Below are 24669 nucleotides of genomic sequence, written 5' to 3' on the forward strand. Positions count from 1 at the left end.
AATCACTATGTATCTTTTAACATATCTTTTCTAGTATTTAGCAAGGCACCTGACACAAAACTTTATTGGATGTATTTTCTTTTTTTTTTTTTTTTTGAGACGGAGTCTCGCTCTGTCGCCCAGGCTGGAGTGCAGTGGCCTGATCTCAGCTAACTGCAAGCTCCGCCTCTCGGGTCTACGCCATTCTCCTGCCTTAGCCTCCCGAGTAGCTGGGACTACAGGTGCCCGCCACCACGTCTGGCTAGTTTTTTTGTATTTTTTTTTAGTAGAGACGGGGTTTCACCATGTTAGCCAGGATGATCTCGATCTCCTGACCTCGTGATCCGCCCGTCTCGGCCTCCCAAAGTGCTGGGATTACAGGCTTGAGCCACCGTGCCCGGCCTGTATTTTCAAAATGAGACATTTTATTTTTGACTCTCATAGTCCTGGTCATTTGTGCATTAGAAGTTCTCACGGGCAATACTTTTCATCTGTAATAGATTTCCTCCAGCTTTTGATCTTCCTTATAATAGGAAGGATATGACTAATAATGGGGACAAAAATAAACAAACAACTTAGTATTTCGCTTGGGAAAGTGAGATTAAGTGGTAGAAGGGAGGGACTTTCTGAATCTACTTTATACACACCAGTACTTTGAATTATTTTCTATAATTTTCATTAATTTCTCACTATTTAATGAGGAATGAAGTCATATTTTGGAAAAAAAAAAAAAAAAAGAGAGAGAGATTGATTTCTGGTATGCCAGAGCATGATAATAAAGCTCAAAATGCTATTTCCCTGGCACCAGCAGCTAGCTTTCTGAGTGAAGAATTCCCGAGGTTTGGTTTTGTTTTTTGTTTTTTCCACTTCATAAAAACAGAGAGGGAGCAAGAAAACGTGAAAAGCCCTGCATTGTATCCTCTGTAAGTGCTATCAGGAATTCCAGTTATGAGATTTTTCTGAATAGTAACAATAGTTTGTTGTTTATCACTACTCACTATGCCAAGGACTTTCTCACATTATCCCATTTAATCCTGAATAACAATGTTATTGTATAGGGGATACTAGCTCTATTTTAGCACTGAAGCAAAGAAGCTTAATGCATTAAATGGTAAAACAAGTTTTTGAACCCTGACCACAAATAATGGCTCATACCCACTTTCCACAGTAGTTTCTTACCTTTTTGATTAATTAATTCAAAGCTCTCTCCACCTTCCTTATCAATAGCCGAAGGCATGACACTTTTTCTAGCTTCTCCTTTTTTTTTTGAGGCGGAGTCTCGCCTGTCAGCCCAGGCTGAGTGCAGGCCGGATCTCAGCTCACTGCAAGCTCTGCCCCGGCTTCATTCTTCCTGCCTCAGCCTCCCCGGCAGCTGACTACAGGCCCCACCACCTCCCGGCTAGTTTTTTTGTCTTTTTAGTAGAGACGGGGTTTCACCGTGTTAGCCAGGATGGTCTTGATCTCCTGACCTCGTGATCCGCCCGTCTCGGCCTCCCAAAGTGCTGGGATTACAGGCTTGAGCCACCGCGCCCGGCCCAGTTTCTTCTTTAATAACTTAGCAGACCTTTTCTGCTGCAAAACTCCTGGAATTACAAGCATATTAGAAAAATGAAAGTCAATTGAGCACTATATTTATGAAAAGTTGCTGGATCTTACTTTAATTAGTAAATTGCATCAGAGAAATGCAAATTTAAACCAAAATAAAACATTATCTACACACCTACCAGATTGGCGATACTAAAAAGTCTGACAATACCAAGTTTTACCAAGGATAAACAGCAATAAGAACACTCATACAATGCTGATAGGAAAAAAAAATAGACAAATAATCCTTTAAAAACAGTTGGGTATGATCACATTATTTGAGAAAGTTAAAGATATTTTTTAATTCTGCAATTCTACTTTGAACAATGTATCCTAAAAAAACTTATGCATATGTTTAGGATAATCTATGTACAAAAATGAATATAATTTTTTTTTCACTTGAAAAAACTGGGAGCAAATAAAAAATAGTAGAAATAGGCAAATAATTGAATAGTATATAGTGATGAAAATGAATGAATACAGCTATATACAACCACATGGATGAGCCTTAAAAATATAACATTGAGTTAAAGAAACTAGACAGATACTATAATTCTACTTACATAAAGTTCAAAGTTGACAAAACTAAGCTTATTGTTCAAAAATGCATACTGAGGTGTTAACTCGAAAGAAAAAACCAGGACATAATTATCATAAAAGTCAGGATAATGACTACCTCTAGCAGGGGTGATGGAGTTTATGTTTGAGAAGGATACACCAAGGGTTTCTGAAGTCGTAGGAGTGACCTGGGTTATGGATTTCACTTATAAAAATGTATTATATTTTGCATTTGTGTATTATGCACTTTCCTATATGTATATTGTCTTTCAAGAATTTTAAAAATATAATTTTACATCACTGGTAACTAAACTCACATACACAAATAAAATCTCATCAAAGAATAAGTAGTTTTACATTATTTCTGATATTTTCCATTTTGCTGTATTTCATTAGAAAAAAAAATTATGCTGGTCATAATCCTCTAAATTGATTTAATAACACAGTGGGTTATCACTTGCATCTATTATCATCATCAGGGATTGGTTAACTGAGTTGGTTAGAACAATGTCCTATTAGACCTATTAGACCTAAAGCTCAAACCTACTATCACACATTTTTCTAATCAAAAGTGGGCTAGACAAGTGATAGTATCATTGTTACAGAAACTGTCCCTACTGAATAGGATAAAGCAATAGACTCATTTTCAGAAAGGAAAGATCAACCTATATACCTACATGCAGACATAATACAATGATTCTTGCCTATCTAAAGAAATGTATTATACCAAACCCTTACACTTAGTAATTACTACTGACTGCCACTGTTCTAAGCATATTATATGTTAATATAGTTAATCTTTACAACCACACTATGAGGTTTAGGTTTGATTATTTTCATTTCACAGATGAGAAAACTGAGGCAGAGAAAGTAAATCTTAAAAGTTGTGACATAGAATAATGTGACGCTGACATCTCTTTTGTAAGAAGAGGAAATCTTTAATTTGCATGCGGTGTTGGGAACTTTGCTTACAAAGGAAAGTGCATTCATAATCTGGGCATTTATTGGATGAAATTGTCTATAATATTTCAGACTTCTATACGAGTTATTTCATTTTCTCAGGTAATGAATAGTCTTGCAGAACTCTTCAATAAGCATGTGAGATTTGAAGGCTCATAAAATCTGTTTAATGTTTGTTTCTTTTCATTCCAGGGATTAAAACATGCTTAGATAATTGAAAACTTACTGGTGTGCTTTTTATGAAACAAGTATTAGATATAATGGTTACAATTCTTCATATTTTTTAGGTAGAATTGCAACCCAAGTATGAAGACAACCTGTACATGTATCTTTATTTTGTCATCTTTATTATTTTTGGTTCATTCTTTACCTTGAATCTTTTCATTGGTGTCATCATAGACAACTTCAACCAACAGAAAAAGAAGATAAGTATATTAAAACTTCATATTTGCTCTGAAATATGAACTAAATATTTCATACTGTTTCCTTTAGCCTCCAAAATGCAATCAGCAAAAAAAATATAAAATTCAGAAATTATTTTGAGATATTTGATAATGGATAAGCTTTAAATAAATTAATAATTCAGATAGCGTATTTTTGATATTTTTAGTCTAGAAATATGACTAATATGGCATAATTTATGTATTGAATAAAGACATCTCCATAAATACAGATATTAGCAACAATAGAATGAAATGTGGGAGCCAATTTTCACATGATTACTAAGGTGGATTTTATAGCCAGCAAAGAACACAATTTTAACAAGTTTTGCTTTCGTTTCTTTACTTTGGAGGTCAAGACATTTTTATGACAGAAGAACAGAAGAAATACTACAATGCAATGAAAAAACTGGGTTCAAAGAAACCACAAAAACCCATACCTCGACCTGCTGTAAGAATAGTATATTTTCATTGCCTGTTAAAGCTATGTTACCTAACCTTTTCACACCCAGAATTTCTAGAAACTAGTTATTTTTGTGGCTTTGTAACACAGTTTTTTTACCTTAACCATGTGACTAGCTAGTCTAAATAGCTTGAATAAATGTATTTTACATATGTAATATGTTTAAATTATATAAGGCATAACATATTTTATATGTAAACATATAAAATACATAGGAATAAAATTTGCTATACTTAAGTGCCAGTAGTATCATACAAGCTGATGTCATTAAGAAGCTTCTAATAACATAAAAAAGAAAATACATACATACATACATACATAATGTGAAAATATTAAATGTTCTCAGAGTACAGAGGAGACGGATTAGAATAATTGGTACATCCCAGATTGGCCTCAGTTTTTGTTCAGCTCTGCAGATTGAATGGAATCATTAATGAAACAGGCCACAGGTTTTGCTTTTTTCTGGTTAAACAAAAAAAGGCCAACTTCATATTTTCTCCTACTATCTCACCCTTAAATGAGATGATAGCATTCTTTTAAGGGCTTTTTATGGCTCTTCCAGGTGTATATTTGCCAGTGATACTATTCGTTCAGTTTGGCTGCTGCAGGGAGTTGCTGCCAGGAAAATCGCTAAGTTTGTCTATCACTCCTGAAGGACTAGCTCAGATATATAAGTCTCAGAACATCTTCCCCAAGATATACATGGTATAAAACACTTCAGTGTTTCTCAGAAATCTTGACTCTATAAATTTATTGGTGACAATATAAAACAGACCATAATTAAGTGTTCAGTTGGTAAGCCAGCCAATAACTCAAAGAAAATGGATAGCTATATTGGGTCAAACATAAAGGGTGTACAATTTGAGCCTAGTCTTTAGGAAATAATACAATTTGAATGAATAGAGAGAGACGCAGAGAACATTTACTATATGAGAGCATGTATACTTCATAGCCATATAGATAAATATATCAGCGGAGAATAGTGATGCATTTGAATTAGTGAGTAGTAAACCTTGGTTTTCCAAGTTAAATGAGTCAAGGTTACCATACAAGTCTGAAGAAATTTGTGCTAATTAAACAACACAAATGCAATATAGTTAACAGAACAGCCTAGTAATGTAAAAAGAAAGATTTTAGAGAGTTTAACCTAGAGACTGGTGTGGAAAAATGTTAGAGGCAAAATAACCCTGGGCCATAGACAGGAAGATAAACACTTATATACAAGAAGATGAGTCCATAATCTGTGTCACACCAACAGGACTGGAACTACTCCAGGAGTGAAGTTAGCCAATAAGAAGACTCAATTGGGATGAAGCACCTATGAAACACAGGAAAAGAGGGAGGACATGTAGATAACAGAGAATCTAAAACATAAACCTGTTGATGTTTTGTGAGACTGTTGGTTCCACTATCATAAACTGAAGTCATATGAAGGCATTGGGAAAAATAGTGTCAGAGCCTATGAAATGTCCAGACTGAGAAAAGGATTTTAGAATTGTCAGAACAAAATTCAGTTGAGCTCTGAAGCACAGATTCATTTTTGAAAAATAATTAGAATAGAGAATAAAACAAAATTCTCAGAAGACCTTGCATACTTCACCAAGATATAGGAAGAAATAAATCAATGAAGAAATGAGATTGTGTTTACTTCCATCAAATGACATGGATTTACCTGGGTAGTGGTAGGGGTACGTGGAAAAAGTTCAACACATTCAGCCAGAATGTTATCAGTGACAATTTGACAACTTAGGAAGTAACTGGTAACATCCACATATTCTTCATTGACAATATATACTATGTAGTATGCCAAGCATTTGAACTTAAATATTGAACAGTTTGGAGTCTAGTTAATGCAACAGATAGTAATCAAATAGTCATGCCAAAAAATGGAAACATCCCAGGAAAAAAGGGATACATTCAGCTGTGAGAACTGATTATAGGGAGGGTACCGATTAATCAAGGAAGTTTAGGGAAGGCTTTGTTAATATAATACACTAGCTGAGGATGGAAAAAGAATAGAAAGCATCAATAGCCAGAGTGGGATGAGAAGAGCCCTGTAGAAGGGGAAGGAATATGTGAAGGTCCTTATGTAGGAGGACTGGTGAGATTGGAGTGCAGAAAGTCAAGGTTCATTTGGGACACATTGAGAATAAAGAGGTTAGGATAAGCCCAAACTTTTCTGGGCCTTGGAGGCCAGTTCAAGAATTGTTTTCATCCTAAGAGCAGTAAGAAACCATTAAAATGGACCCAGTCAGTCTGGGCTTTGTATTGATCACTCAATCAGCTTCATACAGGCTGTGTAAATACATTGTAGACTTGTTTTGGAGCTATTTCAGAGATGGTAGGTAGCCTGAACCATAGTGATGTGGAGATTAATAAAAGTGGATGGATTTGTGAGCTATCACCAGAGTGAAATTTAAAAGTTTGTCTATTAATTGAATATGGGAACTAAAGAAGGAACCAACAAGAATGACTGGTGTGTTTCTGCTTTGCACAACTGGATGAATACTGGTGCCATGCAGGAAAGGAAGAAGGGACATGAGTGGTGAGAAAACTGGAGATACTAGTTTGCAGAATTTGGCAACCAAGGCAGAGTAAGAGAGTGAGAGGAAGGAGGAAGGGAAATAAATGATGAATATTTAGAAGAAGTAGCAAAATAAAGGTTTCTTAAGATTGAGAGATTAGGTTCAAAGCAAAGCAAAAGGAATTTTAGAGAGGAAAAGATCGAAGAGAGAGGGAATAATTATGGCATAAAAATGCACAAGATGTGGGACAAGAACATAGTGGTCTAGGGTAGGTTTAGAAAGAAAAAGGAGCTGAGTCCTCTAATGAATTTGGAGTAATATATGAAAAGAACGTGGAAATTAAGATAATATGAAATGCAAAGGGAAATAGAGGAGTTTATTTAAACTGTTTAAATTTAATGTTCTCAAAAAAAAAAAGTAAAAATAGAGGGCAAGAGAGTGGAAATTTATGAGAAGTTTGGAATTATCTTTGGAGAAAATGAAGGACAAACGATTGCTAATTGTTAAATGTGAAGAGCCAAGATGAAGTTAGAGAACATAAATTTTTGGTGAGTAAGATCTTCAGAATTATCCATCTTGTTCCAACATATTTGACACCCTAGGATTTAAACGGGAGAACAGAACACAGAGACTTGGGATTGCAGTTGTACATTGAGTGTCTGTCCCATTGGACAACTCTATGAGTAGGGAATCTAAGGAGCTTTTTATTGGTCATGGTGATATTAAAATTAAGAACTAATTTCTGCTTTTAATATATTTTTAACTTACTATACTCTAGGAGGCATATCTGAGAGAAAAATGGCACTGCTCTGCTTTTGAGGGGCCTCGAAACAAGTGGAAGAGAAAGAAAACTAAAATTGAATAAGAGCAAACCATTTGCAATACAATGCCATACATTTTATGATCAATGAAAAAACTCAGTTTTCTGAGAGCACTAAGTGCTTTACACTCAAAACTGAGTTAGAATTCATGAGACAGAGAAGGGGTGGGGGACATCTGTTTTAGACAGAGTAGTAGACAGATAAACTATGTAAAATGATACAGTAGAACCTTCATAAGCTTCTAAGAGTGGTAGGCAGGAAATATCAGAGGGTGGAAGTAAGGGGAACATACCAGACTTGGAAAGGTAAACTACAGTAAATTAAGAATTAATAAGGAAAGGTTTGAACTAAAACTACACACATTCATTAGGTTGAAAGAGGCCCTGAGAGGAGAGATCCAGCTGCAGTAATAGAAATCTAGTTGAGCAGGCCAAATACGCATTCAGAGGAAAGAGCAAAACAAAACAGAACAAGTAGTGTTTGATGTCCAAAAATCGCCATTGGAAGTAATGGAAGCCTCCCTATAGAAAGAGGGCAGAACACTAGGATGTAGAATCCAGGCCACTAAAAGTGTCAGGATCTGGGAAAGCAAGCCATTAAGTGTATATGTAGCAGAGTATTAGTCATTCTAGTTGCAAAGGTAAAGTAAGGCAGCCCAACAGGGGTAAGTCAAGACCGGATCCCTAGATTACCTGAGAAACAAAGCAGATACGTGCAAAATGGAACAATGCAGAAACCAATGATCAGAACTGTTTTACAGTTTGGGGACTTAATTTCATAAGCAAGACATAAGGCAGTTAGTACTTGGAAATAAGGTCCAAATAGACTAGGGCAAAGGTTGAATATTTTCATTGTGACTTTTAAAAAGACAATTTTATTCTTATGGAAGAGTTACCCATAATGCATACTCTAATGAATATAGACACAGTGTCCTCTTAACATCTTATGCAACCATAGATCAGTTCTCACAACTAAGTAATTAACTTTGGTATAATACCATTAAATAAAATACAGAACTTAGTCAGATTGCACTATTTTTTTCCACTGAAGCTTTTTCTCTTGAATAATAATTTTTAAGGCATCTCAGCTGAACTTTAAGATGAAATTTAAGATACTGTAGCTTTAGTGGGAGAACATAAAGTCAGAAACCAGATGAAAAATTTAAAAAGAGAGAGGAAAACTTAGAGAAGTATTTATTTATTGGTTATTTAAAGTGAAATTAATACCCTCCCAACACATGGCATGAAAAATTTTATTATATGACAAATATTTACTAACTGTCCATCATAACATGATAGTGTTCTGTGCACTGAGAACATAATAGGTGAGTTTATAAAACCTGGTATCATTGTTAGTATAAATAAAACAAATACATTTGAATAGAGCTGAATATACAATATACAAAATTTTCTTCCAAGTATACAACAAAAATAAAATACACTACTTCCTTTAATAGAATAGAACATTGTAAAATGTTCCATTGCAATTGATCCTCACATAAGTACTATACAGTAGCATCAAGAGATAAGATTTGAGACCGGGCATGGTGGCTCATGCCTGTAATTCCAGCACTTTGGGAGATCGAGGTGGGCAGATCATGAGGTCAGGAGTTTGAGACCAGCCTGACCAACATGGTGAAATCCCATCTCTACTAAAATTACAAAAAGTAGCCGGGCGTGGTGGGGTGTACCTGTAATCCCAGCTACTCAGGAGGCTGAGGCAGGAGTATCGCTCGAACCCAGGAGGTGGAGGTTGCAGTGAGCCAAGATCATGCCACTGCACTGCATTCCAGCCTGTATGACAGAGCCAGACTCCATCTCAAAAAAAAAAAAAAAAAGAGAGAGAGAGAGAAAATTTGAGTTCTAACCTGGAGCTTCCCTACATACACTACTTACCTAAGGCAAGTTACCTCATCTCTCCAATCACTGGTTTTGCAAGGAATTTTTTTTTTTTCTAAAATGTTGTGAGAATTAAAGGTGTGTTTTTATAAAAGCAACAATTTTATGTTGCTTTCTTAAAATCAGAGGAATTGAATTCAATTTTTTAGAAGTTTCTAATGGAACTTTTACGTATTATTTGTTCCAGAACAAATTCCAAGGAATGGTCTTTGATTTTGTAACCAAACAAGTCTTTGATATCAGCATCATGATCCTCATCTGCCTTAACATGGTCACCATGATGGTGGAAACCGATGACCAGAGTCAAGAAATGACAAACATTCTGTACTGGATTAATCTGGTGTTTATTGTTCTGTTCACTGGAGAATGTGTGCTGAAACTGATCTCTCTTCGTTACTACTATTTCACTATTGGATGGAATATTTTTGATTTTGTGGTGGTCATTCTCTCCATTGTAGGTAAGAAGAGGTGCTTTTAGTCAATTAAGAAATATAGTAGTAAAAATGTGTGTTTTAAAACTTTAGAGGTGTTTTTCACTAATATTTCTCATTCATCCCAAACTCCCAAATAAAAATCGAATAGTCCATTTCTTTAGTTTGCCATTTCTCTAATTGCATGCCATACTTGAAATGATGAGTGGAATAAAATGAATTTGTATTTTCAGCTTTCAATTATTCTCATTTAATATTTTCATATATTCTCATTCATTCTCATCTCGGAAGACAATAACTGCAACTTTGGCAGAATACTCTTGTACCTGGTCATACTCCTGTGGTATTGATAGTTACTACTTTGAATAAACAATCATTCCACACACATATATACATAAATCATTTGAAGTGGTCACATAATTGATAAATATGACCTCTTAAATAATTGGAATATTGTGTATGTGCAGTTATATATATAATTACACATATATAAGTTTCATGTTATCTTTGGGTGCAGTTTTCTGTAGTTTGCAGTATTTCTTTTTGGAAGCAGATATTTTGTCTGAAAATCCAAAACAGATTTGTTAACATCAATGATACATTAATGTTAGAATACATACATATATTAAGTGCTAGGAGTGCAAAAGGCTTATTGGAAAAATATATATATATAGTGTTTATGTATAAGATACTAAATGAGGTACTGGAAGTAAATATAAGAAGATTTAAGAGACTGTTCTCCCTATATGGGGAAAGAGAACATTCACATGGAGGGGAAAATCATATAGCACTCTTTAAACTACTTTCTTTAGTAGAATAGAACATTGTAACAATGTTCCATTGCATCTGATTCTCACATAAGTGCTATGAGGTAGCATGAGGAGGTAAGATTTGACATCTGCCCTGGAGCTTCCCTATTTACACACCTGCTCAATGACCTAAGAGAAGTCACCTCAGCTCTCCAATTCCTGGTTTTGCAAGGAATTTTTCTGTAAAATGTTGTTGTGAGGATTAAATCAGATTATGTATATATATACATGCACTTAGCACTGTGCCCAGCATGAAGAAAAGACTCAGTAAATGGTCAGTGTGACCACAAGAAAAAGTTGATATTATCACCATTTACTGATGCCTAAAAGCAAGTGCCAGGATTCAGTCCCAAGTATATCTGTCTCCAAAGTCTATGTTTTCTTCTGTACATCACACTGCCTACTCCCAAATAAAACAGGATCACAGCCATCTCTGAAAGTTAAGAACTCTCATATTCCTGATCCAAAAATCATATGCCTTTAGTTCTTATGCAAATACTAGAACTAGTATTTTGGACATATAAATTAATTTCTGTACTTGGCCGTTGTATGCTTCATGATGTCTTTAGACCTTCCAGGGTTGAGTCTTTTTTTTTGATAGATGCTTTCCTTGAACTAGGAAAAATGACCCTTGTTATCTTCACTTAAAAGATGTCAATGTTATAACACAAAACATACCAGTTTCATTTTGCTGAAGAAATATTGCAGATTATTTGCATACATACATGTACCTAACTGTCCTGTTCACATTTTGTAAAACTAACGTAATTATGTAAACTTTCATTTGCTACTATTAAGTATAACATTATTTTTGTTATTTGTTGATTTTCTACAGGAATGTTTCTGGCTGAACTGATAGAAAAGTATTTTGTGTCCCCTACCCTGTTCCGAGTGATCCGTCTTGCCAGAATTGGCCGAATCCTACGTCTGATCAAAGGAGCAAAGGGGATCCGCACGCTGCTCTTTGCTTTGATGATGTCCCTTCCTGCATTATTTAACATTGGCCTCCTGCTCTTCCTGGTCATGTTCATCTACGCCATCTTTGGGATGTCCAACTTTGCCTATGTTAAGAGGGAAGTTGGGATCGATGACATGTTCAACTTTGAGACCTTTGGCAACAGCATGATCTGCCTGTTTCAAATTACAACCTCTGCTGGTTGGGATGGATTGCTAGCGCCTATTCTTAATAGTGGACCTCCAGACTGTGACCCTGAAAAAGATCACCCTGGAAGCTCAGTTAAGGGAGATTGTGGGAACCCATCTGTTGGGATTTTCTTTTTTGTCAGTTACATCATCATATCCTTCCTGGTTGTGGTGAACATGTACATCGCAGTCATCCTGGAGAACTTCAGTGTTGCTACTGAAGAAAGCGCAGAGCCCTTGAGTGAGGATGACTTTGAGATGTTCTATGAGGTTTGGGAGAAGTTTGATCCCGATGCGACCCAGTTTATAGAGTTTGCCAAGCTCTCTGATTTTGCAGATGCCCTGGATCCTCCTCTTCTCATAGCAAAACCCAACAAAGTCCAGCTCATTGCCATGGATCTGCCCATGGTCAGCGGTGACCGGATCCACTGCCTCGACATCTTATTTGCTTTTACAAAGCGTGTTTTGGGTGAGAGTGGAGAGATGGATGCCCTTCGAATACAGATGGAAGAGCGATTCATGGCATCAAACCCCTCCAAAGTCTCTTATGAGCCCATTACCACCACGTTGAAACGCAAACAAGAGGAGGTGTCTGCTATTATTATCCAGAGGGCTTACAGACGCTACCTCTTGAAGCAAAAAGTTAAAAAGGTATCAAGTATATACAAGAAAGACAAAGGCAAAGAATGTGACGGAACACCTATCAAAGAAGATACTCTCATTGATAAACTGAATGAGAATTCAACTCCAGAGAAAACCGATATGACGCCTTCCACCACATCTCCACCCTCGTATGATAGTGTGACCAAACCAGAAAAAGAAAAATTTGAAAAAGACAAATCAGAAAAGGAAGACAAAGGGAAAGATATCAGGGAAAGTAAAAAGTAAAAAGAAACCAAGAATATTCCATTTTGTGATCAATTGTTTACAGCCCGTGATGGTGATGTGTTTGTGTCTACAGGACTCCCACAGGAGGTCTATGCCAAACTGACTGTTTTTACAAATGTATACTTAAGGTCAGTGCCTATAACAAGACAGAGACCTCTGGTCAGCAAACTGGAACTCAGTAAACTGGAGAAGTAGTATCGACAGGAGGTTTCTATTTTCACAACCAGCTGACACTGCTGAAGAGCAGAGGCGTAATGGCTACTCAGACGATAGGAACCAATTTAAAGGGGGGAGGGAAGTTAAATTTTTATGTAAATTCAACATGTGACACTTGATAATAGTAATTGTCACCACTGTTTATGTTTTAACTGCCACACCTGCCATATTTTTACAAAACGTGTGCTGTGAATTTATCACTTTTCTTTTTAATTCACAGGTTGTTTACTATTATATGTGACTATTTTTGTAAATGGGTTTGTGTTTGGGGAGAGGGATTAAAGGGAGGGAATTCTACATTTCTCTATTGCATTGTATAACTGGATATATTTTAAATGGAGGCATGCTGCAATTCTCATTCACACATGAAAAAAAAATCACATCACAAAAGGAAAGACTTTACTTCTTGTTTCAGGATGTTTTTAGATTTTTGAGGTGCTTAAATAGCTATTCGTATTTTTAAGGTGTCTCATCCAGAAAAAATTTAATGTGCCTGTAAATGTTCCATAGAATCACAAGCATTAAAGAGTTGCTTTATTTTTACATAATCCATTAAATGTACATGTATATATGTATATATGTATATGTGCGTGTATATACATATATATGTATACACACACACACACACAGAGAGATGTACACATACCATTACATTGTCATTCACAGTCCCGGCAGCATGACTATCACATTTTTGATAAGTGTCCTTTGGCATAAAATAAAAATATCCTATCAGTCCTTTCTAAGAAACCTGAATTGACCAAAAAACATCCCCACCACCACTTTATAAAGTTGATTCTGCTTTATCCTGCAGTATTGTTTAGCCATCTTCTGCTCTTGGTAAGGTTGACATAGTATATGTCAATTTAAAAAATAAAAGTCTGCTTTGTAAATAGTAATTTTACCCAGTGGTGCATGTTTGAGCAAACGAAAATGATGATTTAAGCACACTACTTATTGCATCAAATATGTACCACAGTAAGTATAGTTTGCAAGCTTTCAACAGGTAATATGATGTAATTGGTTCCATTATAGTTTGAAGCTGTCACTGCTGCATGTTTATCTTGCCTATGCTGCTGTATCTTATTCCTTCCACTGTTCAGAAGTCTAATATGGGAAGCCATATGTCAGTGGTAAAGTGAAGCAAATTGTTCTACCAAGACCTCATTCTTCATGTCATTAAGCAATAGGTTGCAGCAAACAAGGAAGAGCTTCTTGCTTTTTATTCTTCCAACCTTAATTGAACACTCTATGATGAAAAGCCCGACTGTACAAACACGTTGCAAGCTGCTTAAATCTGTTTAAAATATATGGTTAGAGTTTTCTAAGGAAATATAAATACTGTAAAAAGTTCATTTTATTTTATTTTTCAGCCTTTTGTACATAAAATGAGAAATTAAAAGTATCTTCAGGTGGATGTCACAGTCACTATTGTTAGTTTCTGTTCCTAGCACTTTTAAATTGAAGCACTTCACAAAATAAGAAGCAAGGACTAGGATGCAGTGTAGGTTTCTGCTTTTTTATTAGTACTGTAAACTTGCACACGTTTCAATGTGAAACAAATCTCAAACTGAGTTCAATGTTTATTTGCTTTCAATAGTAATGCCTTATCATTGAAAGAGGCTTAAAGAAAAAAATCAGCTGATATTCTTGGCATTGCTTGAATCCAATGTTTCCACCTAGTCTTTTTATTCAGTAATCATCAGTCTTTTCCAATGTTTGTTGACACAGATAGATCTTATTGACCCATATGGCACTAGAACTGTATCAGATATAATATGGGATCCCAGCTTTTTTTCCCCCCCACAAAACCAGGTAGTGAAGTTATATTACCAGTTACAGCAAAATACTTTGTGTTTCACAAGCAACAATAAATGTAGATTCTCTATACTAAAGCTATTGACTTGTAGTGTGTTGGTGAAATGCATGCAGGAAAATGCTGTTACCATAAAGAACGGTAAACCACATTACAATCAAGCCAAAAGAATAAAGGTTTCGCTTTTGTTTTTGTATTTATTTGTTGTCTTTGTTTCTATCTTTGAAATGCCATTTAAAGGTAAATTTCTATCATGTAAAAATAATCTATCTGAAAAACAAATGTAAAGAACACACGTTAATTATGATAATTCATCTTTCAATTTTTTCATGGAATGGAAGTTAATTAAGAAGAGTGTATTGGATAACTACTTTAATATTGGCCAAAAACCTAGATATGGCATTAGGTAGAGTAGTGGAAAGTTACAAAAATTAATAAAAAATTGACTAACACTTTAAGTTGTGCATCTTTTCTCCTTCCTGTCCACCTATTGTTCTTTTTTTCACTTTTCCATTTCATTTTCTTCCTTATGTATTCTTGATCTACTTTTCTTTATATCCTTCTATCCTTTCCTTGGGTTTTCAGTATTTTTCATTTAGGATATTCTCCTTGTTTCTTTTCCATTTACCAAATGTCTTGTTTATTACAGTCTACAGACCACTTAGACTTAGATCCCTAAAATTTGCTGTCACTCTGTAAAGTGCACATAGTATCTGCGTATTTATTTTTACAATTTTCTTTACAAAAATTCTAAGAAGGCGTAGACTGCAACTTTTCATAATATATAAACAAAATTCCCAAATGGCACAGATTTGACTTTCTCGTTTAATTGTGAACAGTTTGGGAAACGTTTCTCGATTCTGAATGCATATTAGAATTACCCGAGAAGCAAAATAAAAAAAAAAAAAAAAAAGCCAGTGCATGGGCCAAGACCAGACCAATTGAACTCATATCTTTGGGTGAGACTTAAGCATTTAATTTTTTGAAGGCTCATCGTTGATGCTGATTCATAGTAAGGACTAAGAACTAGCAAATTCGGGTCTCCTTTGCCCTAAAGGAAAAACATATTATCCGGAAAGTGCAAACTGTCCTTCATTACATAACTTACCATGTACAAAATAAAGTTTCTAAGAGGATGGGTTTTGGAGTATTTATCTTACAGATTGAGGGATTGACATTGATCTAATTATAATAGAGGTTCTTCTTTAGGGCTGTAGTTGGTATAAAGGGAATTCTATTAGAATAGTTTAGGGAGACTGTTTTCAGGTACCACATGCACACACAGACACCCCATATGGCACCTTAACTATCCCTAGTGTATACTGGGTGGAATGAATATGGGATGGTCTAGGAAACAGTAAACATTTATAAAATAGCTCCCTCCAGTGAATGCTACCTGCCTTGTTGCATGAGAACCTTTAATCTGGACCAATAGAAGGCAGCTCACGGTGGCCAGTCATAAAGCATACATTCAGTTTGTCATTAACAACTCACAGATCTAGACAGGAAAGATTCTCCTTCTCATCTTCTCTATTCTTGGGGCATCTCACATAATCCCTTGTTTTCCTGAACTCTGTGTAATACAGACCTATTCACAAAGAAAAGGGAGGAGACAAAAGAGGTGAGGGGAAGTAAAGAAAGAGGAGAAAGGAGGAGAGGGAATGATAGAGGAAAGTAGGAGAAAGGAGGGGAGTGTAAGAAATGGGATGTTTCATAAGTTATAATTCTGAAAAAAGTCTGGTGTGGATACCTGCAGCAATGGTGAGAGAAGGAGGAAGAAATGTTGCTTAGCTGTCAATATGTTAGATCTAAAATATAAACATATTTCTTCTCTTATTTATTTTTTATTTTTTTGAGATAAGGACTTGCTCTGTCACCCAGGCTGGAGAACAGTGGTGTGATCATGGCTCACTGCAGCCTTAACCTTCTGGACTCAAGTGATCTTCCCATGTCAGCCTCCCGAGTGTCTGGGACTACAGGCATGTGCCCCCACACCCAACTCATTTTTTTTTGAGTTTTTTGTAGAGACAGGGTTTCCCCATGTTTCCTGGTTGGTCTCAAATTTCTAGACTCAAGCAATCCTGCTGCAGCTTTCCAAAATGCTGAAATTACAGGCATGAGCCATTGCACCTGCCCCTCTCATTTTTTTTAAAGAAAAGGTACTTGTGAAAAAAGTGAAGAGGACATTATACAAGTAAATGTTACAATGATTCCTTGGGTCAAGGAATAATGTTATTTTCTTTCACCTAAACTAAATATATATTCGAGTGTCTACCATATATCAGCTTTGCAATAGCAGCTAAGAGATCAAAGAGGACTATAACTATCCAAAGAAAGACTATAACCAGAGGTGAAGAACCTGGAAAGCCATGCTAGAGTTTGGAATTGATTACGTGGCCAAAAGGAGTGATTACTCCTGAGCAGTAGAAGGAGCAGTGAAATATGATACATGTGTACCTGCTGAATCTGGTAGTAAAAAGGCTTGGTAGTAATAAGGCTACGCTGCTCATTTTTTGCTAGTATTTTACAGCGATCTCATTTTCCCAGTTCTTTAAATGGGTTCTTATCTCTTGGTATAGTAGATAGATTTTATTAAGGAAAAGAATAAAACTAGATTTTTAAGTCATCCAATGTGACACTTCCTGCTAATAGCCTATTGTAATCAACTTACTTTTTTTATATTTACAGATATATCTAATTTTATTCTTATCACTTTATTTCACACTTTCTACTTTTTGAGGATTTTCCTTTTTTTCTCCTCTTCCTTCTGGTCCTCTTTTGCTTTGTGTTTTCTATTTTTCTTTCCCCCGTCTCTGGTGGAAAGTTACACATCATCTCCTTCCATCCATCCCTCCCTCCTTTCCTTCCTTTCTTCTTTTTTCTCTTTTATAAGTGATTACTCTTAAACTTTAACATGCATAATTAAGGTGAACTGTAATCAATATTTGTACCCTCATCTGAAAAAATGAATTTTCCTAGACTGACGACATATAATTGCTCTCCTCTAACATGTTATTTTTGTCTAGTATCTTAACTCTACCTTAATTTGAGATAAAACAAATTAAAGAGTATTATTACATGAATTTGTAGGCAGTGCTTATTTAGACTTACATACTAATTATAGTAATTTTTTCCCTCAAATTTGTTTCTTTTGCCAACTTTTTTATTTTGTATTCTATTTCTTTTTTGAAATGTATCCTTTAGGAATTCTGTAAGATCTGTTAGCAGCAAAATGACCCCGTTTTTCTTTTTCTGAAAATGGCTTGATTTTGGCCACATTTTTAATTGTAATTATTTTATTTATATATCAACTTATATTAAGATATATAATTATGTATTATATATTTATATATAAATGTATTTATATTAAATATAAATATTTTTATATTTATATACAATAATATATAAATATAATTTATATATTATTATATATAATATATAAATATAATAAATATAAATATATAACATATATTTATATAAAAATATAAGTAAAAATATGTATAAATATTTATGCAAAATTACAATATTTATATTAAAATATTTATATAAACATTTAATTATAATACTTTTGTTTTTTATTTCTATGCATCTATGAAATTATTTTCATTAATCTGACTCATAATTTATGCTAATGTAAGTTGAGGATTCACATATTAATATTTTTAATTCAGAAGATTCCAAGGAAATGATCAGTTTTTAACACTACAAATATTTTCTCATTCCATATTTTTTTATTCTATCTGGAACTCCTTAAGAATATAGGTTCAATGTCTAAATCTTTTCTCCATATCTCTTAACATTCCTTTTTTATCTTTTAGTGGTCTCTCTGGATAATTTGTCAGGTTTTGGTATCGAAATAATCCTGGCTTCATAAAACAAGTTGGGAGGCATTTATTCTTAAAAGAGAGTAAGAGAGATTATTTCTCCCTTAAATATTGATAGAACTCAAAGTGAAGCCATCGGAAACCTGAGTCTTCTCTGTGGGAAAGTTTTTAATTAAAGATATCAATTTCCTAAACAGGTATGTAGGATGACTAAGATTTTTTTTTTTTTTTAGTTTGACAAATTGCATTTTTCTAAGAATTCATTCATCTAAGTTATTGTTATTTGAATTTGCTGTCTATATTGTTCATATTATTCCCTTATTATGCTTTTAATATCTGTGACATCTCTAATCATTTTTCTTTAATTTCTGATTCTGAAAATTTGTTAGTCATCTCTTTTCCTTGATTAGCCCATATAGGAGTCCTTCAATTTTATGAATATATTTTTAAAATTCAATTTTGGTTTGTTGATTTTCTCTATAGTTCTTCTGCTTTGTATTTTAATTACTTCTGCTCTGTCCATCCCTACTACTATCATTTCCCTTTTCTTTCCTCCCTGCACGGGCTGAACATTACTTGTAACATTGAGAAGGTGAGGTGATAATGGTAAGCTTTGTTTTGTTTCTAATATGAGTAAGGAAGGTTTTAATAATTAACTATTAAAAATGCCAATTGGTATAGATTTTTAAAAAATAGATATCATTATCATCTTAAAGTGGACTCTTTTAGTTCTTAATTTTCTAAAAGTTTCTAAAAGACATTAATTAATGCAAAATTTTATTGGTTTTCTGCATCTTATTTAGAAAATCATATATTATTTTTCTTTTGTATTTTGATATTGTGGTACACAGCGATAGATTTTAGTATATTAATTCTAACTATGCTCCTGGAATTTAATCAAATTTGGTCATGTGAATTATCAATTTCATACACTGCTTCGATTTTCTAATATTTTGTTTTATATTCCTGTATCTATGTTTGTGAAAGAGTTTGGTATGTAATCTTTTTACTTTAATGTGCTTGTTCGGTTTTGAAATCATCATTATGCTAACCTCTTAAAACAAGCTGGCAAAGGATTTTTCTTGTTCTTGTTCTCTGGTAGAGAATAAGTAAGACTGGTGTTAATATTTTTCTTAATTCTTTGGATAATTATTTAGTAAAATCTGAGCATGAATTGTTTTTATGTACAAGTTCTTAATTATGTATTATTTTCTCTGATAGAGGACCATTCAGATTTGTTGTTTCTTCTTGTTTCACTTTCTGTAACTTGATAACATTTCAAGTTTATTCACATAAAATTGTTTATGATGATACTGTTTTTAAAAACTCTATAGGATCTTTAATGGTGACTCCTTTTGATTCCTGTTATTGGTATTCTGTGATTTCTCTTTTTTATTTATTTAGTCTTTTAAGGAACCAACTTTTGCCTTTTAAAATATTCTGTATTGTATGTTCTTTTCTATTTTTTATTTGTTTTTATGTTTATAATTTTCTTTCTTTTATTTCTTTAGTTTCAATTTACAATTGTTTTCTAAATTCTGAAAATCTCTATTTCATTCATTGATTTCAACCTTTGTTCTTTTTCTCATAAAAGTACTTAAGACTATAAATTTCTCTCTAAGCAGGGCTGTAATAGCATACCCTAAATTTTGGTATATTTTATTTTCATAACATTCAGTTTAACATATTTTCTCATCTCTATTTTGATTTTTAAAAATCTTACTAGAAACTTAGAACTGCTTCACTTCCAAATACTTGAAAAAGTTTCTAGATGTATTTATTTTGATTTCTAATTTAATTTCCCTACATTCAGATAATATAGATAATATACTTTGTATAATCATAATATTTAACTTTTGGTTGAAGATGCCTTGTAGCTCAGCATGTATAAAATGTGGCTTATATTTCATGTGTAGTTGAAAATAAAGTACATTTCAGTTATTAAGTACAAAATTCTATACATTTTATTCATGAAGTTGAAAGAAATCTTCATTTCTTTTGGCTGTTTTACTATCCTTTACCAGAAGAGGTGTGTAAAAATTTTCCAATATGATTATAAATTTGTTTTATTTATTTTAGTTCTGTTAACTTTTGCCATATAGTTTAATTTTTATTTAGTTATTTGATATTTATTAGGTACCTAAAATTTAAAATTGCTACATTTTTTTTTTCCAGTAGATTGACCCTATTGTCATTATGGACTAGTCCTGTTAATTTCTAGTAAGATTGCCCTAAATTCATTTTGTCTGATTGTTATTATACCTACAGTGGCTTTGCCTGGCTTGGTGGTTGCATGGTACATCTTCTTTCATTGTTTTACTTTAAATGTTTCTGTAACCTGCTATTCAATATTGAATATTCATGAATTGTATTTTATATCCAGTCTGACAATCTTTCACAGACACACACACACACTACACTCACACACACACACATATTTCACATTTGGATTTAAATTTTATGACTCCTTTTGGATTATTTGTATAATTCAATTTTATACATTGTGTTACTATATTGTTTATAGTTACCCAAGCAATTGCCACATTAACTTATTAAATTCCAAAATGAATTAGTATTTCGCTACTTTCTGGACATTGCTAGGACATGAGAACACTTTCATTCTATTTCCCCCACTTCATCTTTTGTACTATTATTACGTATTTTCATTTTACATGTAGTCTAAACTCTGGAAGACATTATCATTACTTTTATGAAATCAACTTCTACTTAGTGCATTAGTATGTTTTCACACTGCTATAAAGATACTACCTGAGACTGGGTAATTATAAAGGAAAGAAGTTTTTGCTGCTGTTGTTTGTTTTTTTCAGACAGAGTCTTGCCCTTTGCCCAGGCTGGAGTGCAGTGGTCCAGTCTCAGCTCACTGCAAACTCTGCCTCCGACTCAAGTGTTTCTACTGCCTCAGCCTCCCAAGCAGCTGGAACTACAGGCTCCCACCACCACACCCAGCTAATTTTTGTATTTTTAGTAAAGATGGGATTTCACTATGTTGCCCATGCTGGCCTTGAACCCCTGATCTCAAGTGATCTGCCCACCTCAGCCTCCCAAAGTGCTGGGATTACAGGTGTGAGCCACCATGCCCAACCAGAAAGAGGTTTAATTGACTCACAGTTCCCAGTGGGTAGGGAGGCCTCAGGAAACTTACAATCATGGCAGAAGATGAAAGGGAAGCAAGGCACACCTTATATGGCAGCAGGAGAGGGAGAGAGTGTGAGGAAGTGCCACACTTCAAAACCATCAGCTCTTGTGAGAACTCACTCACTATCACTAGAACAGCATGGGGGAACCACCCCCATGACCCAGTCACCTCCCACCAGGTCCCTCCCTTGAACACGGGATTTGCAATTCAAGATGAAATTTGGGTTGGGATACGGAGGCAAACTATATCACTTAGTTTTCCCAAAATATTCAGTGTTTTATTCTTTCTTATATTTTCTACCTATCTATGGATTATTTCCCTTCTGCCTGAAAAAATTTCATTTTAATATTTCCTTTACTATGGGTCTGCTCTTACTGACTCTCTCAAGTTGAATTTGTCCCCCAATATTTTTTAAATTTTCACTTTTGAAGGATATTTTCACCAGATATGAGTTCCAATATACTTTTTCTATTTTAGCATTTTGAGGTGATATTGTCTTCTGTAAAAAGAATAATTTCAAAAAAAGCCCTAAAACCATAATTCTCATGACAATGAAAGCATGAACACATGTCAAAGATTTCATTTAACTCATTAATTAATGAGAAAATCCATAAGAACCAAACAAAAGGTTTTAAAGGAGGATTTGACTTATAAAGATCTGTGAACTCTGCTTGACAACATTTATTTGCTCTGCCATGAACAGAAATCATTTCCTGGCTACAGGCAAAATGATCAGAAACAGAGGCCCTGTGGTCTCTTGATGGAAATCCCTTCTCTAAATGTTGCTTCCAGATGTCTCTGGTCCACTGGTCTTTTAAGCAGTTTCAAACCCTGCTTTCTACCCCTCCCCATGCCATAGCTCCAAAGAAATTCTGAATCCTCTTTTGTACCAGGTGCATTGTAGCCATGCTCTTAGCCTCCTCCTGTACCTGTACGTGGAACCAAGGCACTCCAGGTTTACGCTAAATGTAGGTCATTCCTCAACATCTTGCAATTTTCATGGTCTATGTTCTGGAAAGGGCAGAGTGTTCCCTCTGCTTGTGAGTCCCTTAAATGTTTCTATCTTTTAATGTCTACCACCAACGCCACCCCCAGTTCTAGTTTTAATTGTGAGGGAGGAAAATCAGATCACTCATACATAATCCTTTACTCTTACTTTTTTCCTCTTACTTTCCAATGGCTAGCAACAGTTACTTTCTTCCTTTTGAAGCAGGAATTTTCTTTACATAATATACATTCTTTGTATTCTGGGATCCACACTTTGTTCAATTCTCTGAACTCTGGATCTTAATACGCAAAAATCTGACATTACTATGGATTTATAAATATCAAATTAGAAGACGAGTGACGTTTTTCTATTGTTGATATAATTTTTATCTGAATTTCTGTTCTTTGAAAGAAAAGGCTTCATGGTCTTCATGATGCAAAGGATTTAAGAAAAGGAGAGAAATTTACCAGAAAAGCAAAATGCAATAGCAGGCAACTCAAACACTCCCTTAATATAGATAAATACATGCACATATATTTTTAACTTGATAAATCTTATAGCATACTATTGGAGCCAATCTTTAGGATGTTAAGAGGGATTATCACCCCATTCCCATTTCTAGAAAGGCTTTATATAAAGAATTGGCATAGAAAGAACCATAGTTGTTTTTAATAACTATTGTCATTTTTTTCAATACTAACCAGCACCTTTTGACAAACTTACCAATATTTTAGAAAACCATATTTTGATGTACCTGATTGCCCTTTTTTGGCAGTTCCTCAAAAAGTTAAACACAGAATTATCTTATGACCCAGGAATTCTGCTAGGTATACACTCAAGAAAAATGGAAACATATGTCTAATATAATCCTGTACACAAATGTTTATAACAACATTGCTCATAATAGAAAAAAAGGTGGAAACAACCAAGAGACCATCAATTGTTGAATAAACAATTGTGGTATACACATACAATGACTTATTATTCAATCATAAAAGAAATGAAGTACTGATACATGCTACAATTTGGATGAATCTCAAAACCATTATGACAGGTGTAAAAAGCTATACACAAAAAGTCACATATTATGTGGTTACTCTTATATACTCAGAATGAGCAAATCAATAGAGATAAAAAGTAGATTCGACTGGGCGCAGTGGTTCACACCTGTAATCCTAGCACTTTTGGAAGGGCAAATGGGGAGGATTGCCTGAGCGCAAGAGTTCCAGACAAGCCTGAGCATCATGGCAAAACCCCATCTCTACAAAAATTAGCCAGTCTTGGTGGTAGGGGCCTGTGGTTCCAGCTACCTGGGAGGCTGTGGCAGGAGGATTGCTCGAGCCCCGGAGGTTGAGGCTTCAGTGAGCCTTGTTCCTGCCACTACACTCCAGCCTGGGCAAATAAATAAATAAATAAATAAATAAATAAATAAATAAATAAATAAATAAAATAAAAATAGATTAAAGTTTACTGGGGATGGAAGGACAGAATAGGAAGTGCTTACTTAATGGTTATGGGATGTTTTTATGGAGTAATAGAACCGTGAAACTACAGAAAGCTTGTGCTTGCACAACATGTGATTACAATAAATACTAATAAATTGTACACTTTAAAATGGTTATGTGAATTTCACACAAACGTAGTTATGTGGAAAAAGTAAGTTAACATTATTGCAACCCTATCCACTAGAGGGCGATGCTTCCATTAAGAAACATGACTCGTAAATTTTTTTGGTTGGTGGAAGGAGGACAGTCAGCTTTGCAAATACATTTTCTGCTTATTTTGCATCTATCTTAGATGTAAAACAATGAAAGCAAATATCCACTTTGGAAACATTACTGGAAAAATAATATTTAATTTGAATGTATCTCTTCAAGACAAAACAGTTTGTGAAGCATTTGTATTGAGAAAAGATTTCTTTCCTTGGGCATAGATTTCATAGTGCAAAAATTAAACAAACATGAGCAAATTAGGAAACTAAAGACATGGTTAATGGAAAGCATCTCAGCGACTAACATAAAACTGAATGAGCCAAGTGTTGAAGTATTCATATTCATAGAGAGTTTCAAGTAACTTTATCACTGTAAGTACTTGAGAGTCTTGAAAGTATTTATCCACATTTTCGTGAGCACAGTAAAATTTGGTTGTCCAACTCAGCACATGTCTTAAATT

General features: G+C 34.4%; 1 protein-coding gene across 3 annotated transcripts in view; it reads left to right on the forward strand.

Moving 5' to 3' along the window:
- The window catches only part of LOC101002284 (sodium channel protein type 2 subunit alpha), a 163380-nt gene extending 148394 nt beyond the window's left edge, over positions 1 to 14986 (forward strand). For 2 of the 3 annotated variants that reach the window (XM_021923691.2, XM_031651314.1), the window contains exons 24-27: positions 3369 to 3506; positions 3868 to 3972; positions 9416 to 9686; positions 11304 to 14728. In XM_021923691.2, the coding sequence (XP_021779383.2) occupies positions 3369 to 3506; positions 3868 to 3972; positions 9416 to 9686; positions 11304 to 12499 (1710 nt within the window). In that variant the 3' untranslated portion in view covers positions 12500 to 14728. Of the gene's footprint in view, positions 1 to 3368; positions 3507 to 3867; positions 3973 to 9415; positions 9687 to 11303 lie in introns of all 3 variants that reach the window. The other variant, XM_021923690.2, reaches the window with a different exon arrangement.
- Positions 14987 to 24669: the final 9683 nt, after the last annotated feature.

Source organism: Papio anubis, chromosome 10, assembly GCF_008728515.1.
Source record: "Papio anubis isolate 15944 chromosome 10, Panubis1.0, whole genome shotgun sequence".
In the NCBI taxonomy this organism is placed as follows: domain Eukaryota; kingdom Metazoa; phylum Chordata; class Mammalia; order Primates; family Cercopithecidae; genus Papio; species Papio anubis.